General features: G+C 46.9%; 1 protein-coding gene across 6 annotated transcripts in view; it reads right to left on the bottom strand.

Moving 5' to 3' along the window:
• Nucleotides 1-5,365: 5,365 nt before the first annotated feature.
• The window catches only part of PRICKLE1 (prickle planar cell polarity protein 1), a 100,549-nt gene continuing 91,712 nt past the window's right edge, over nt 5,366-14,202 (bottom strand). For all 6 annotated transcript variants that reach the window (XM_074375008.1, XM_074375007.1, XM_074375006.1 and 3 more), the window contains 4 exons: nt 13,148-13,351; nt 11,644-11,830; nt 9,856-10,719; nt 5,366-7,665 (listed from right to left, as the gene is read on the bottom strand). In XM_074375008.1, coding sequence (XP_074231109.1) covers nt 6,797-7,665; nt 9,856-10,719; nt 11,644-11,830; nt 13,148-13,351 — 2,124 coding nt within the window. In that variant the 3' untranslated portion in view covers nt 5,366-6,796. The remainder of the gene's footprint in view (nt 7,666-9,855; nt 10,720-11,643; nt 11,831-13,147; nt 13,352-14,202) is intronic.

The raw sequence follows: 14,202 nt of genomic DNA, 5'->3' as shown, positions 1-14,202 counted from the left end.
TAGTGTATGAGGGTTGCCTTTTCTCCACATCCTAGCCAACACTTGTTTAAAATCATACAAGGTTTTAAACCTTTTTCCATTTGTGTGTGTGTGAAAAGTTTGGGGTTTATGGAAATATCAACATTTGAGGACATGTAAGATAGAAAATGACCACAACATACACAGACACTTGCGGCAAGAGGACATCTGAGGCACTTACCCGCTGCCTAGGCTACCACTGTGCCATCACGGTTTCCTGGTTAGACAGAACGCTTGTCAGATGGGGACAGGGAGGACAGAGCTGCCCTGGTTGACTGGCCACGTGGCGTTCAGGACTGCGCCATCAGGGACAGTGTCTCTTGGCCCAGGGCCCTGTTCCCAGGGGCTCCTGGTGCCCCCACTGACAGGCTTTGTGGTCGAGACCCTGCTGTCACCCTTGAGGGCAGTGAGGGTTCACTGAGAAGGTGAGGCTAGGCCAGCTGCCTGGGGGAAGGGAGAGGATCCAATGACCAAAAAGACACAGTGTGCTGCTCCCCTATCCTTCGTAGAATTCATCCTTCAGGTCCAAAGCCCCGAGAAAGGCATACTGGCCAAATGCGATGCCTTCAAGTGGTCCCAGCACCAGCCAACGGGCGTGCCCACGTCCTGTGCTTGTCCCAGGCTTCTGAGGCCAGAAAGGGTCAGCCCCCGGTGGATGGGACTGTGTGTGGTAGGGAGGAGGGGTGGTCAGAGTGTGGTGTGGAGGGCCGGGGGAGGGAATAGGGAAGAGCTCACCAGGCTGAGGTAGATTTTGTACATTTGGTTTCCGTTTCCTTTCCTAGACAGGACTGAACGTTCGCCATGTTGTGGGCTCGGCCTTCCACCGCCACAGCCCAGCATCCCCGTGGGTGGGGCTCTCCTGAACACTGCAGGGCTACTCAGCCGCGGGGTGAGCCTTGTGTGACGGTCACCCTTTCTTTCCAACGCAGGAGCAGCCCGGTCCACCGCAGGGGCCAGGAGGAGAGGGGCAGCTTTCTCATCTCATTCCCTGGGGCAGCTCTGCGAAGCCCACGGCCTCCGTGGCCGCGCCTGTCCTGAGGTGGGGATGTGTGTAGGGAAGACGGCCTGCCTCCTCCTGTAAGTGAGGGGTGGGGGTGTGGGACTAGTCCTGCTTGTAAAGGAACTCCCCATCTTTAAAAACTTTGTATTCGGCTACTTCTGTAGGGTAGAATCTGGTGTACCGCATTGGAAGCAGCTTAAAATGCATTTCAGGTTTAATATACTAAATATAGGATTTGAGGCACCCCATGTTTTTCATTTACTTCACTATCTGAGCAAGGTTAGAACGACCATTCTAGTGTTTTCAGAGTCACACTTTCATATGTAATTAAGCCAACAAGTATTTTTAATCTCACCTTACAGTTAAGGACAGAAACTGTAACTTGCCTAAGGTCATACAGCTGGAAGGGGCAGAGCCAGGGTTTGACTCAAATCTTTCAACCCTGAACTCAGTGTTCTTGGAAGAAGTGGAAGTTTGGTGGTCATTCAGTATTAGGTTCAAATGCTGACTCCAGGACACACTAGCTGTCGGCATGTGCAGTTAATGTGTAATATAATTGTAATGGATAATGTATAAAAATAACTACAAAAAACTCTGGATAGAATTCAAGTCCTAGCTCAGTAGATTTTTCCCATTTTTCCTTTATCCTCAGTCACTCCTACCTTCCACGTTGGTTTCTATGACTTCTGCTTTGGCATTATTTTAGAAAAGAGCCTTGAGGTTCCTAAGAGGTGGCTGTCAAGGGGCAGGTAGCATGTAGGGTTACTCTTTGGCTGTGGTACCTGGACCCAGGATGGAGTTTGAGAAGACCCATTTAAGTGGAATGAACCTGGTAATTCAACTATCCTACCTAGGAACCAAGATTAATTAAACATAGTTAACACCTTTTCAGCTTTGCTTACAACGTGTTCAGAGATTCCAGACTAAGACTGCTGCCAATAGTAATGTAGAAAAAAAATCTTACTTTTCATCCTGGTGACCAGGGAGAAATAACATGAGGGAAGGAAATACCTTGTCTTCCACATACTCTGTGCAACCTCCAGACTGTCCACTTAAAGGACACAGCCAGCTTGAAGCACATGCACTGCCAGGGAGATACCATCTCCATACTTCTTTTTCATGATTTAATTTAATCTCTTGCCCACCCAGAGTCCCAAGCATCAATATAAAAAAAACCCCAAAAAACCCTCTTTCAAGTACCCAGCTCCCATGACCCATGGTCTCTGGAAGGCTCATGCTTTCAGAACCCCTTGCCGAACATGTTGGTAAAATGAGTCAGAAAAGGGAAACACCACTTCATGCTGAGTGGGCAGGCTTTTCTGTTGGATAACCGGGTGAATTCAGTTCAGTCTCCACAGAAGTGGGCGGGAAGGAAACCTTTGAGACGGTCGAGCACTCTTGTTTTACATAAGTGGAAACTGGGTCAGAACACGTAACCTGCTTGAGTTAATGAGCGAGGTGAGTCTCCTGACCCAGATGTCCTGACTCCGGGGTCCAGTGTGCTTTCCACCACTCCGAGATCAGCTTTGTGGTAGCTCTGTATCAGACTAGTCATCCTCTTTTCCAACAGCAGTTGCTTGGCCCATTTACCGAAAAACACTAAAACAAGCATTTAAGAGAACTAGTTTTGTATTCTTAATGGTACAGTTTATGTTATCTGGGATCACATGCTTCTAGAAACGGGCTACAAGTCACCTCTGAGCTGGGTCTGTTCAAAAAGAGTAATTTTTTTTTTTTTTATGATTTGGTCTCATCCTATGACCAAGTCTGCACATATATCCAACATCTTACTTTTCCTCTACACTTCCTTTCTAAACCATTCTGGGAAAGCCATCCTTCAACTTTCTTCCTCCAGTAAAGTTACTACTTTAGACTTCAGCAAAATGTGAGCACACAGATGCAGAATTCAGTTGCTCCTGCCTGTTTTCTCCAGTTAACCTGAAAACCTCCCTAATGTGCTTGAGCGTGAGCAGAAAACCCAAGTGACTGGATGGGGGCTAGAAAAACTAACTAGGCAATTAGCAGTTTTCTCATTTGCCTAATTAAAAAGGTTTTTCTAATTGTGATACTAACATTAAATTGATAATGAAGCTCTTAGTGGAATTTTTAAAATCCTAGTAATTTTTCTTTCTTGTGCATCAAAAAAAGGTCACATGTATTTCTATAAACAGTAATTAGCGATGCCTCCTCTAGACAGCTTTCAGGGACAGCTTCAAGCTCTTAAATTTATAACCCATGCCGTTGGTGACTGGCGCCTGGCAGGCTTGTTTTGCTCAGTGTTTCAGAAAGGTTTGAACGAGTTGTTGGCATTTAGAAGCTTGGAGACTTCACGAAAGTTCAAATTCTTGGTTCCTGTTGGAAACCCTGAAGGTGTAAGCTTCACATCACTGCTTCTCCCGTCGTGAAAGCAGTCACAGGTGCGTTAGGAGAGAGCAGCTCAGTAAACAAACGGCTGCCCTGCCCGTGCTGTGCTCACGGCAGTGCACTGACACCCCGGCGGGCCCTCCTCAGACACCCCACGCTGATGCTGGCTGGTCCCGTCACCCAAGGACCACGGTGGGCAGCGCTGGGTGCCACACATGGACATCTAGCCGTCTTGGGTGCCCATTCCGATTTTACTACCCTTCTCAGACGGCCTGTGATTTGTATCTAAAGTGAGAGGCTTAGACAGCAAATGGTATCTCCTTTCAGTTTTGGTGCTTTTAACTCACGAACTAGAAAGCAGTGTCAAGAACAGCAAATGCATATGCAGGACGCATCATTTTCTTTTAATGAGCGCTGACAGGAGCTCCCGCTGACATGTTATCAAAGCAAAATGTTCCCCAGTTTGGTCTGAAGTGAGGGGAACAGAACCATGAGGGTTCTGCTTCACCCGTGGAGAGATCAGAGGCAGTGTTGTAACATTTGCTATTATCTTAGGACCAAATCTTAGACTTTCATGACTGACCAGACACTGTTAACTAAATCTATGAACGCCTTTTAGCAACTACAGGCCTAGTTTTCTTGCCTAATTCTCTACAGGACTGCAAGATAGTTGTTGCTTCCCTTTTCTTCCTCTGTAGATGGTTAATGGCAGTAACAAGGATGACTAAGATTTAAAGGCTTTACAGATTACATTATTGTGAATAAATATCCCTGCATTTCCTTAAACCTTTGGCAATCTGTATAACCCTTATATAAGGAAGTGAAAAAACAAATAGGGTGATTGTTACCAGGAACAAAAGCAACCACGACTTGAAAACTGAGGACAGTGAGTGACCTCAGCTTCTACCCGCCTTTCTCCAGGCTAGGAAGACTAAGGACTGCCTGCTGACTATTTGTCAGCCGCCCATCACAGCAGCCTTCGCTACAAGGATGCCCCCTGTTTGCAGTATACGTTCTGGAAAGGTCTTCAAAATCAGGAAAGCTGCTCCTGTCTCGTGTGACATTCTGACAGAACAAGCACGCTCGTACATTGCTAGCGTAAATGTACATCAGGAAAATTCCTTTTGGAGGAAAATTGGTTGACGTCCATCAAAATTTTAAATGCATAACCTTTGTCCCAGTAATTATGCTGCTGAGAATTTATGGGCATCTGTACCAGTAAAGGGCAAAGTGAGGAAATCCAAGCCCATCACCCAGGGACTGGTTAAAGTATGATATATCTAAAAGGAGACTATTAGGCAGTCATTGAAAGTACAGAATAAGGGAGACCTGTACACACTGATGTCGGAAGTCCATATACAAAGTGAACAAAGTCTCAGTGTATGTATTTACTTTGCTGCCATTTCTAAAAGATACATTAATATGAATTATGCTTTGACTATCTGAAGGCTACACTAGAAATGGATAACAGAGGTTACTTCTAGGGAGCAGAACTAATGGGTTGAAGGGTGGTGAGGAGAAATCTCACTGACTTTTGGAATTTGAATTTGTGTGTGTGATTGTTTCTGTATGTGGTTTGAATTTCCTTTCCATTGCTATGTTTTTAAAGTGAACCAGACCAGGGACATGATGATACACGTACTGAGAAGGGACTCTCCCACCACCAGTGTTTCCGCAGGGGCTCTGCCCAACCCAGACACCAAGCTGTGCCCTATCCAGGGATGGGTGTAGGGGATGTCATCGACCGCTGGTTTTCCTATCGGATTCAGGCATGTCCTCCCCCAAGGCTTATTAACAGCTTCTCCTGATACTGGAAAATATGGACCACCCTGCCTCGGCACCAGTATAAGGGCAAGTGGACACACAGGAGTCAAAAGGTGGTCTGTTAATGGAGGGAGAGCAGCAGAATAAATCATGTCTGAGCAAGGGAGCAAATGGAAGTGATCTGGTTATGTGTGCAGAGACCTGTGTTCAGAAAGGTAGTTTGTTATTTAGTGAGTGTTTATTAAATACCTTCCTAAAGGCCTGAGATACCATTAAGACATTTATTTAGGACTGAACATATGTGCAAGAATGGTATCTCTCAGAATATTAGCTCATCAGTTCAAATCCAACGTAATCTTCCCTTGAAATAGAACGTGAAGTAGTCAGTGCCACCAGCGTCCTCTAATTTTAAGATTTTAAAAGAAAAATATAACCAGAAGGCCCAGGTTTCAAAATTGCTGTTAAAGACCAACAAATTAGCAGGAAAGGAGGGATGAAATTTCAAGAAATAAATCTACAAAGGCCTCTGCCACAGAAAGCAGATCTTTGTAGCTTTTTTGGCCTCTTCCTGTGAGATCATCACCACCTTGCTAACATGGAAAAGGCACACCCTTCTATCCCAAAGGGGGAAAAAATAGTCACCCAAACAGCTTCTACTTGTTTTTACCATATATTCCAGGGTATGTGTGTGTGGGGTTTTTTTGTTTGTTTTTACATTTATACAGTTTACATTGCTTGACCCATAAATAACACTTGTAAGATTAATAGGGCCATAGTTTTTTAAAGAGTATTTACATAGCCCCTCCATGCATACAGAGCCTTTTTAATATTGAAAAAAATTAAAAAAAAATGGAACTTTCCATCACTAGGCAATATAAATTTGACCATCTAAACTCATAAACCCTGACTAAAATACAAGCAATCGTTTCATCCATAAATGCGCTTTCTGGTCCCCTAACAAATCTAGCACTGCAGGGTAACAAACGTCTTGCATTTCAGGGGTATAAAAATATCAGCTTTAAAATCTGAACTGTACAGTATATACATTAATATTTGCACCGTTAAATTAGGAATACACTTAAGTCTATGAAATACTACATTATAAATAGCAATTTCCCCCCCTCCCCCAATCTGGAGCTGGAGCTAATACAACGTAACGTTTACCTGGCTACTGAGGGTTGGAGGGGGGAGGAGGTGGCCTCGCAGGACAGGACGCACAGTGCTGGCTGGGTCGTGTGACTGCGCGGACAGACCGTCAGGACCTGGGCCAACCTGGCGCGCAGACGACCACTCACTAGTGCTCGACAAAGGCGTCTCAAGTTCTCCGTTGTCTAAAAGCAACACCCCCATCCAATCACCACTCAACAGCTTCTGGAGACTCAAGAGCCGGAGACCAGAGCAGCTGTACCGAACTGGGATGCACCCAACAGGAACCAGACGTCCCGTCCACCTGGCACCATCCGAGGAGGGTCAGCTGGAGAAATCACACCTTCCAAACGTTAATCTGACACCGTAAACAGCAGTCGGGGTCTCATTTACATGGGCAAAGCACTTTAATCTATTTTAGCAACTCTCCTATGGAAGAAAAAAAAAGATACGATTTAAGATGGTTAATGGCTGCGTTTAAATACGATCTCCACAGCTACCAGGTTAGGATATGATACAGTTTTTGCCCTTGTGTCCCTTTTTCTTCTTGGATTTAGTTGTCCTCGGACCAAACTGGGGGCTGGGCAGTGCAGGAGCGGGGCTAGAAAGGTCGTCTGTGTAGCAGGCGTATCTCTGCGGCCGAGGTTGAGGGATGGGTTGTCCCAGAAAATACCCTTCCTCTTCGGAGTCGGAGGACGAGGAGGTGGAGGAGGAGCACCAGGAGTCGTCATCCTCCCCGCAGAGCCCCAGAAAGCGGTGGACGCCCGGGCTCTGCAGGGCGTAATCGGAGGTGGCGTGCGCGTACTGGCCGTACAGGTCGGCGCCCTGGACGTACGCCTGCACCTCGCGGGCGCTTTTACTCTGTATGAACTTCTCGTAGTTGTCGGGGGTGTAGAGCCGCAGCCTGGCCTTGGGCGAGTACTTCCTTTCCGTCACGAGATTCAGGGCGTTGTCCGAGCGGGACTTGCGGCTTCGCCGGCGGCGGTGGTGGTGGTGATGCGGCCGCGCCCCGCGCTCTTCGAAGTGGTACACGCGCCTCCGCGTGCGCTCGCTCATCGGGGGCTGCCGGACCTCGATGTTCTCGTAGCTCCCGTGGTCAATGACGTCATCCGAGAACTTGACCTGCTGCGGCCGCGACTGGGACTTGGACCTTCTGAGCACCGGCAGGTGCACTGGCTTCTCCTCGGGCATGATCTTCTCCGCACACAGGTCTGAACTCAGGCTCTTCAAGGACTCGGCGCTCCTGTGCAGCATGGACGAGTTCAGGGTCCCCATGTTGCTCATCTTCTCGCAGTCTTCTGCCTCCATCTCCTCGAAGTTCTGCAGAGAATATAACGACGGCCTCGGCTTGCTCTCTCCGTCCACCGAAGCCCCTACGGGAAAAGCCAAAACGAGGGCTGATTCTCAACAATCCCAATACTCTGATGGTTATTACCAAGAAGCTACTGCAAGGAAGCATTTCGAAGCGAAGCCCCCCGAATCTGAGTATCTGGTTAAGTCACTCGTCAATACCGACATGCATTTACACTTAACCAAGTACCTGTGTAATGCAGTACTTGAGGAGAGGGATGAATTTTGTTACTGGAACAAGGGGCACAGTGTCTCTTATGAGCCCAGCTGATCTGAAGCCAGAGATTAGTTACAGCCCATGGAATGAGCAGCAAAACTTTTAAAAGCTCTTCTTTAAAGTCCCGCCATTAGCGTATTAACACAACATGGAGAAGCTTCAGCCTCTCAGCCCATTTAAGTCATATGGCTTCAGCTAACGTCTCTCCAATCAGTCCTTCCCTTTGCACCCACATGTCCACCATGTGGTCCTCTTCTCACACCCAGACTAGTCTTCCTTCTCTCACATCAGGACTGGTCGTTGCACAGCCATATCCCACCCGCAGCCTGTGTGTGGACAGAGTTTCCCTGCAACACGGCTATACCTATTTGCCTACAGACTGTCGACAGCTGCCTTCTCCAATGACAGAGTCAAGTCATCGTAACAGAGATGATAAGACCCCCAAAAGGACTATCCAAGCCTTTGACAGAAGTTTGCCAACCCCTGGCCTAGACCTTCATCCAGTCTTCTGCCCCTTCAACCCATAAAATAATGTGCCACTTCCAGATTAATCTTGTCTCTTCTCAAAACTGGTATTGCTCCCCTTTGCTGCCACAGGGCCCAGGTTAGTGAAGAGAAATGGTTATCGCCCAGCTCACTGAGTGACAATTGCGAGTGGTGTGAACTGTCATCCGGAAATGACACAGCCACCTCCTAAGGAACCCGTTTTTTCAGCCCATTCTTGTCAAGAAATGTTGGCACTGACACTTACTGTATACCGAGTGATGTCTATTTCTGATACTAAATGTTAAAACACCTAACACAGGGCCTAGCAAACAGAGGTGCTTAACAATTTAGCCTCACCCACCACTCCTGAAGTCCTCTTTACCGTAGGACTGAATTTCGGCAAGTCTGACCTCAGCCGGGAGGGTGGGTGTCTAACCCCTCCTGCCCCTGCAGCCCCCTGCACAGGGTCCTCCTGCAGTGGGCAGCTCCTCAGACCTCTCCTGTCTCCATGACAACGTGACTTAACCTTTATGAGAGAACTTGGTGTCACTCATTTGATCATTAAAACCAGCCACCTAACAGCAATACTTCTATATCCAAAGACTTACTGCAAACATAATATTGAGGAGGTCTGGGTTCTAGGTTCAACCTTCCCTTTGAACACCTCTGTGCAGATACACACTACTATATATAAATAGATAGACAACAAGGACCTACTGTATTGCACAGGGAATTATATTCAATTTCTTATAATGAGCTATAATGGAAAAGAAACTGAAAAAATATATACATGTCTATGTATAACTGAATTGCTTTGCTGTGTGCCTGTAACTAATATTGTAAATTGACCAATAAAAAATAAGAATTTACCAAAAAAAAAGAGGAGGGGGAAAAAAACCCCACCTCTGTGGGGCATTCAGCTTCTTGGTAATTCAAGTTTCCTCATTTGTAAAATGCAGTAATACCCGCTCTATACACACAGCACAGGGTCATTTTAAGGATAAAATGTAGATAACTGATATGACGGTGCTTTGAAAACATTAATGTGAAATTATTTTAAAATCTGGGTTTAAAAAAAAAACCAACTCAGCTATTTTTGAGCTATCTATTGCCGCAAGGCAATTCAGGAAAATACCAAAAAAAGTGATGCACTTGCCAAGGACACAGGCTGTTTTTAACATTTTGAAATTCATACAGCATGATCCAAAGAGATACAGATCATCAGATACAGATGCAGACTCCATTATCCCAATAAATCCATTTCTCCTCTTCAAAATAGGGATAATAAAACCGACCCCCAAAGACTGTACTGGAAATGTATTTTGTATGTATGCACACATGTATGAAATGCTTGCTTTGTCTCAGCATTTGGCATTTAAGTGAAAGGCTCTCCCCTTCCCTTGGTCTATGGCTGTAAACAACAGCCCCTACTGGTGCTGAAATACAATTTTTGGAATAAACTTTTCAGTGGCTCCTTTTTCAAATACCCTACAATCCCCAGATGACATACCTGTGATATTAGACAAAGCCAAAGAATCCATGGAATCTCGAACACTCTGCTCTGGTTTCAAGTCTGACAGACACTCCAGGGAATCTTCGTACCACTGTGCTTGCTCGTGATTGTATCCCGAGGCCCCGGGGTCCAGATCCAACTCCTGGAGCCTTCGACTGCTGCCGGGGCCTGGGTGGCTGCCATACGCAGAATCGCCCAGTCCATCTTGGGACTGCGCCCAATACATATCAGACTGGTATTTTTTACTTGCAAGGCTCTGGTTATTTTGCTTCAACTCGGTCTTATTTTTAACCATGTTATCAGATATCCAGTGCTCGCTGGCTCGAATGTCCGTCTCGCTGGGCTGCTGCTGAAAGAGGCTTTTATCACCAAACTTGAGGAGGAGCTGCGTCATGTAATCTTCATGCTCGGCCCACTCTTCAGGGTCTTCTGGGGTTTCGTGCTCCACCCGGCCTTTCCAGAATTCTTCATTGACAAAACCTGCTCCTTGCCGGGAAAGGCTCAGATCATCCAGTTTCCGAGAAAGGGTGTCGTCAGCGTTGTCTGAGAGGCCGGGGAACTTGTAGTTCAGAGCCGGGGCCAAGAGGAGAGACTGGCGACACTGGTCTGCTGACCGGCTGCTCTTGCCCATGCGGACGCTCCTTCTGGAGTCCCTCGACCGAGCCGACTGGAAGGCAGAGTCGGAGGAGTCCGAGGCGTGGACGTCTTCCCCGAGGCTGCACGTCTTGGAGCAGTAGATCTGACCCTGCTTGGGGAGGAAGGGACACCCCAGCAGGGAGGCTTTGCACTGGGCGCAGGAAAAGCAGGCCTCTGTCGCGTGCCAGTGCTGCCCACCGTAGGTCATCTGCGCGTGGTCCACACCTGGTTCGAAAAGGATAAAATAACAGGTTATTGCTCCATCTTGAGACAAAGGAAGAGGAAATAGGAAAGGCAGACCGTGGGCAAGAGGGCACTCTGAGGGGGACTGGAATGTCGTGGCTCTTGCTAGGGCTGTGAGTCAGGCAGTGTTCACTCTCCTTACTTGCAGATTCCACGTTTACAGATCTGCCCACGTACAGGCTAAAATTCATTTGTGCTTCCAAAATTGACCCTCGCCGAGCTTGGAGTGTCATTTGTGGACATGTGCAGGGTGGCAGAAAACTGGAGCCCACCAACACGCCTGTCCCAGCCGAGGTCAAAGCGACCCTGCTTTTTGGCTCAGTGCTGATAAAACACAAGTGGCCAGTTAAGTGCCGGGTTTCGTTTTCTAGCATTTTTGGTGCTCTCTGTCGGTGTTTTGCTGTTTAAAATGGCCCACGCATGTGCTGAAGTGCTGTCTAGTGTTCCTGAGCACGAGAAGGCTGTGCGCTGCCCCCCAGAGGCGGTCCATGCTAGGTGAGCTTCGCTCAGGCAGCAGTTAGTGTGGGCTGCGGGTTCGGTGTGAACGCACGAACAGCATATAGTACATAAGGTGTCTGTCAACCAGGACACACACGAAACAGGGTCCTATACTGACTGGTCGATGAAAACGTTGCGACCAGAGGCCTGAAGGAACCTAACCCTGTTCCCCCAGGAGCGATGGTTCCGTGCTGGGTAACTCTGTTCACAGGACTTTACAGAACATAACTACCCCAATAATGAGACTCAAGGATATACCCATTTCTCAAAACTCATCAAACTGAAACACTGAAGATCTACACACTTCACTGTAGGTAAACGATGCCTCAATTTAAAAAAAGAAGAAACAAGAAGACCGTGGGTAATCACAGACAGATGACGGGCCAGCGACAGGGGCGGCGGCCTCACCGATGTGCTCCCCACAGGTCTCGCAGTACTCGGCGTACAGGGACTCGAAGCAGCCACAGCAGAAGGGGCGGCCGTCCTTCATGATGTACCTCTGCCCCCCCAGCACCGTCTCACACTCGAGGCAGCAGAAGTGCTTCATGTGCCAGTGGCGGCCCTCGGCTTCTGTGCACTCGTCGGCAAAGATGATCTTAAAAAAGACCCAGGAAACCACAGATGAAAGAGAATCATGATGAGCAATTTTAAAGGCCAAGGAACTGCATGCATGTTCTTGGGGCAACTGACAAAGATGCTGGCTCTTAAAGAAGCCGCTCAGATGGTGGACTTGGTTTCCTAGAGCCTCAAGCCTCAGTCTAACTTGGTTTAGCTACGAAACAAGAATGGAAATGGAACATGGTGAAAAAAGGAGAAACTAACTACATGCTTAAACTTTAAAAAACAGAACAGAATTCTACACTGGAGGTAATGCGTTTGGTCCTATTTGTGCTCCCCAGTCACACTTTGATCGCATAATCTGGCAAAGAAATCATCAACACAGATAATTCAGTGCTCTCTGCGTGTTTAAAACCAAAATCATTAACGTGGCTGGGGGTCTGCCCAGCTAGCGCTACCCGGATGCTGGACTGTGTGAACAGCATTCGTGTAGCCAATGCTTCATCTGACCTGGTGGCCATCTCCAGATGAAGGACTTTTAGATGTTTTCTGTTTTTGGTTTCAAAAAATTTTTAAACTAGCCCATCATTGGAGGAAACGTAAACATACAAAAGTAAAAACTGCAAATTTGCTGTCACTGATTGAAGTGGTCTAGGGAGAGATACTGAATAAATGTTAATGAGGTGCCCTGGATGGGGTCTTGGAAGAGAAAAAGAGACATTAGTAGAAAAAGTGATGAAATCTAAACCTACAGTTTAGTTCACGGTACTACCCCACGCTGATACCGTAGTTGCGATGCGTACGCCGTGGTGACGTTATATTTGTATGTTCACAGCAGGGGAGCTGGGAGAAGGGTACACAGGGACTTTGTGTAATAGCTTTGCAATCCTTCTACAAACCTCAGATTACTTAAAGATAAAAGGCTCAAGGAAAGAGAACTTCCTCTCCCACCACCAGCCCTTCCCACGTGCGCCGGGGGGAACCACTGTGAACTTAGCGCATGTCTTTACATATGCCGTTTCTGAGTGTTTACAAATGTATACAATCTTGCCTCTTGACTCCCTCTTTTCTTTTTTAAACAAAAATTAAGATCAGTTGCTCCATACACTTCCTGCACACTGTTTCTTCCCTCCCAATCCATCACGGACATCCTCCGTATCGAAGCACAAAGACACCTGCTACCTTCTCTGTGTTGTCTACACATTACTCCACCACACCAATGTGCAAGGTTATCATAGAAATACACACACAGCGGGCCCACAGGAGAGGCTTCTGCTCTGCGTGGGTGGGAGCAGTGGAATACTGGCTTACTGGAGGCTTATTTTCCTCGCCATTAAGGGCTGAACTTTGTTACCTCGTCGCAGGCGGAACACCGGGGCTTCAGCAGTTCAGCGTGGTGCCTGCCACAGTGGATTTTTCCATCCTGATAAAAATAGATGAGGTCGACCAGCAGTTCGTTACACGTGAAGCAGACAAAACAGGACGGGTGCCAGCACACGCCGGGGCCCGCTCGCGAGGCGAACACGGCGATTTCTCCTCCGTTGATCTTCAACCCACACTGAAAACAAAAAGATCTAGGGTTTAAATGGCCCTTTTTTAATGACTGGATTCTCAGCCTTTCCCCCGTTACACTCAAGCCCACATCTCTTGGGAAGACTTTGTCCCCTCCTGTTAGTGACTCCATACCTCTTCGGTGCTGGAGTATTTGATTCTCCCCTGGAATGAATGCGCCTCAGACACACCACCACCTGAGGCCGTTTCTTTCTTTCTTTCTTTTTTAAAACAACTTTATTGTAGTATAATTTCTGTGCAATAAACTAAACATATTTAGGATGTACAATTTGATGAACTTTGATAAATGTATGCGGCGCAAATTTTGAACTCCCAGTTTATCCCTTCCAACCCCCTTTACCCCCTGGCAACCATAAGTCTGTTCTCTATGTCTGTGAGTCTGTTTCTATTTTGTAGATAAGTTCATTTGTGTTCTTTTTTTTTTTTTTTTTTTTAAGATTCCACATATGGTATCATATAGTATTTTTCTTTCTCTTTCTGGCTTAATTCACTTGGAATGAATTCCAGGTCCATCTATGTTGCTGTAAATAGCATTATTTTATTCTTTTTTATGGCAGAGTAATATTCATACACACACCCCACCGCTTGGGAATTTGAGCAGGGTTTTCCAGAGCCAGTCTCCTGCTGGATCCAGTCCTGTTCTGGGAACAGCCAGTAAGGACCTGATTACTTAGTACGTCTCTGCCTTTCTGGAACACTGGGTGTACCCTGGCACCTCCCTCCATGCCAGGAGCCCACAAAAAGCGAGATTTCACCCAGTGTTTATATAAGGGGAGGTTGGCTCTCGTATCATACATTGCAGTATAGCCAGTTACAAATGTGAATCCCCATCTCATA

Source organism: Camelus bactrianus, chromosome 12, assembly GCF_048773025.1.
Source record: "Camelus bactrianus isolate YW-2024 breed Bactrian camel chromosome 12, ASM4877302v1, whole genome shotgun sequence".
Lineage (NCBI taxonomy): Eukaryota > Metazoa > Chordata > Mammalia > Artiodactyla > Camelidae > Camelus > Camelus bactrianus.
This window is presented reverse-complemented; position numbering and strand designations above follow the sequence as displayed.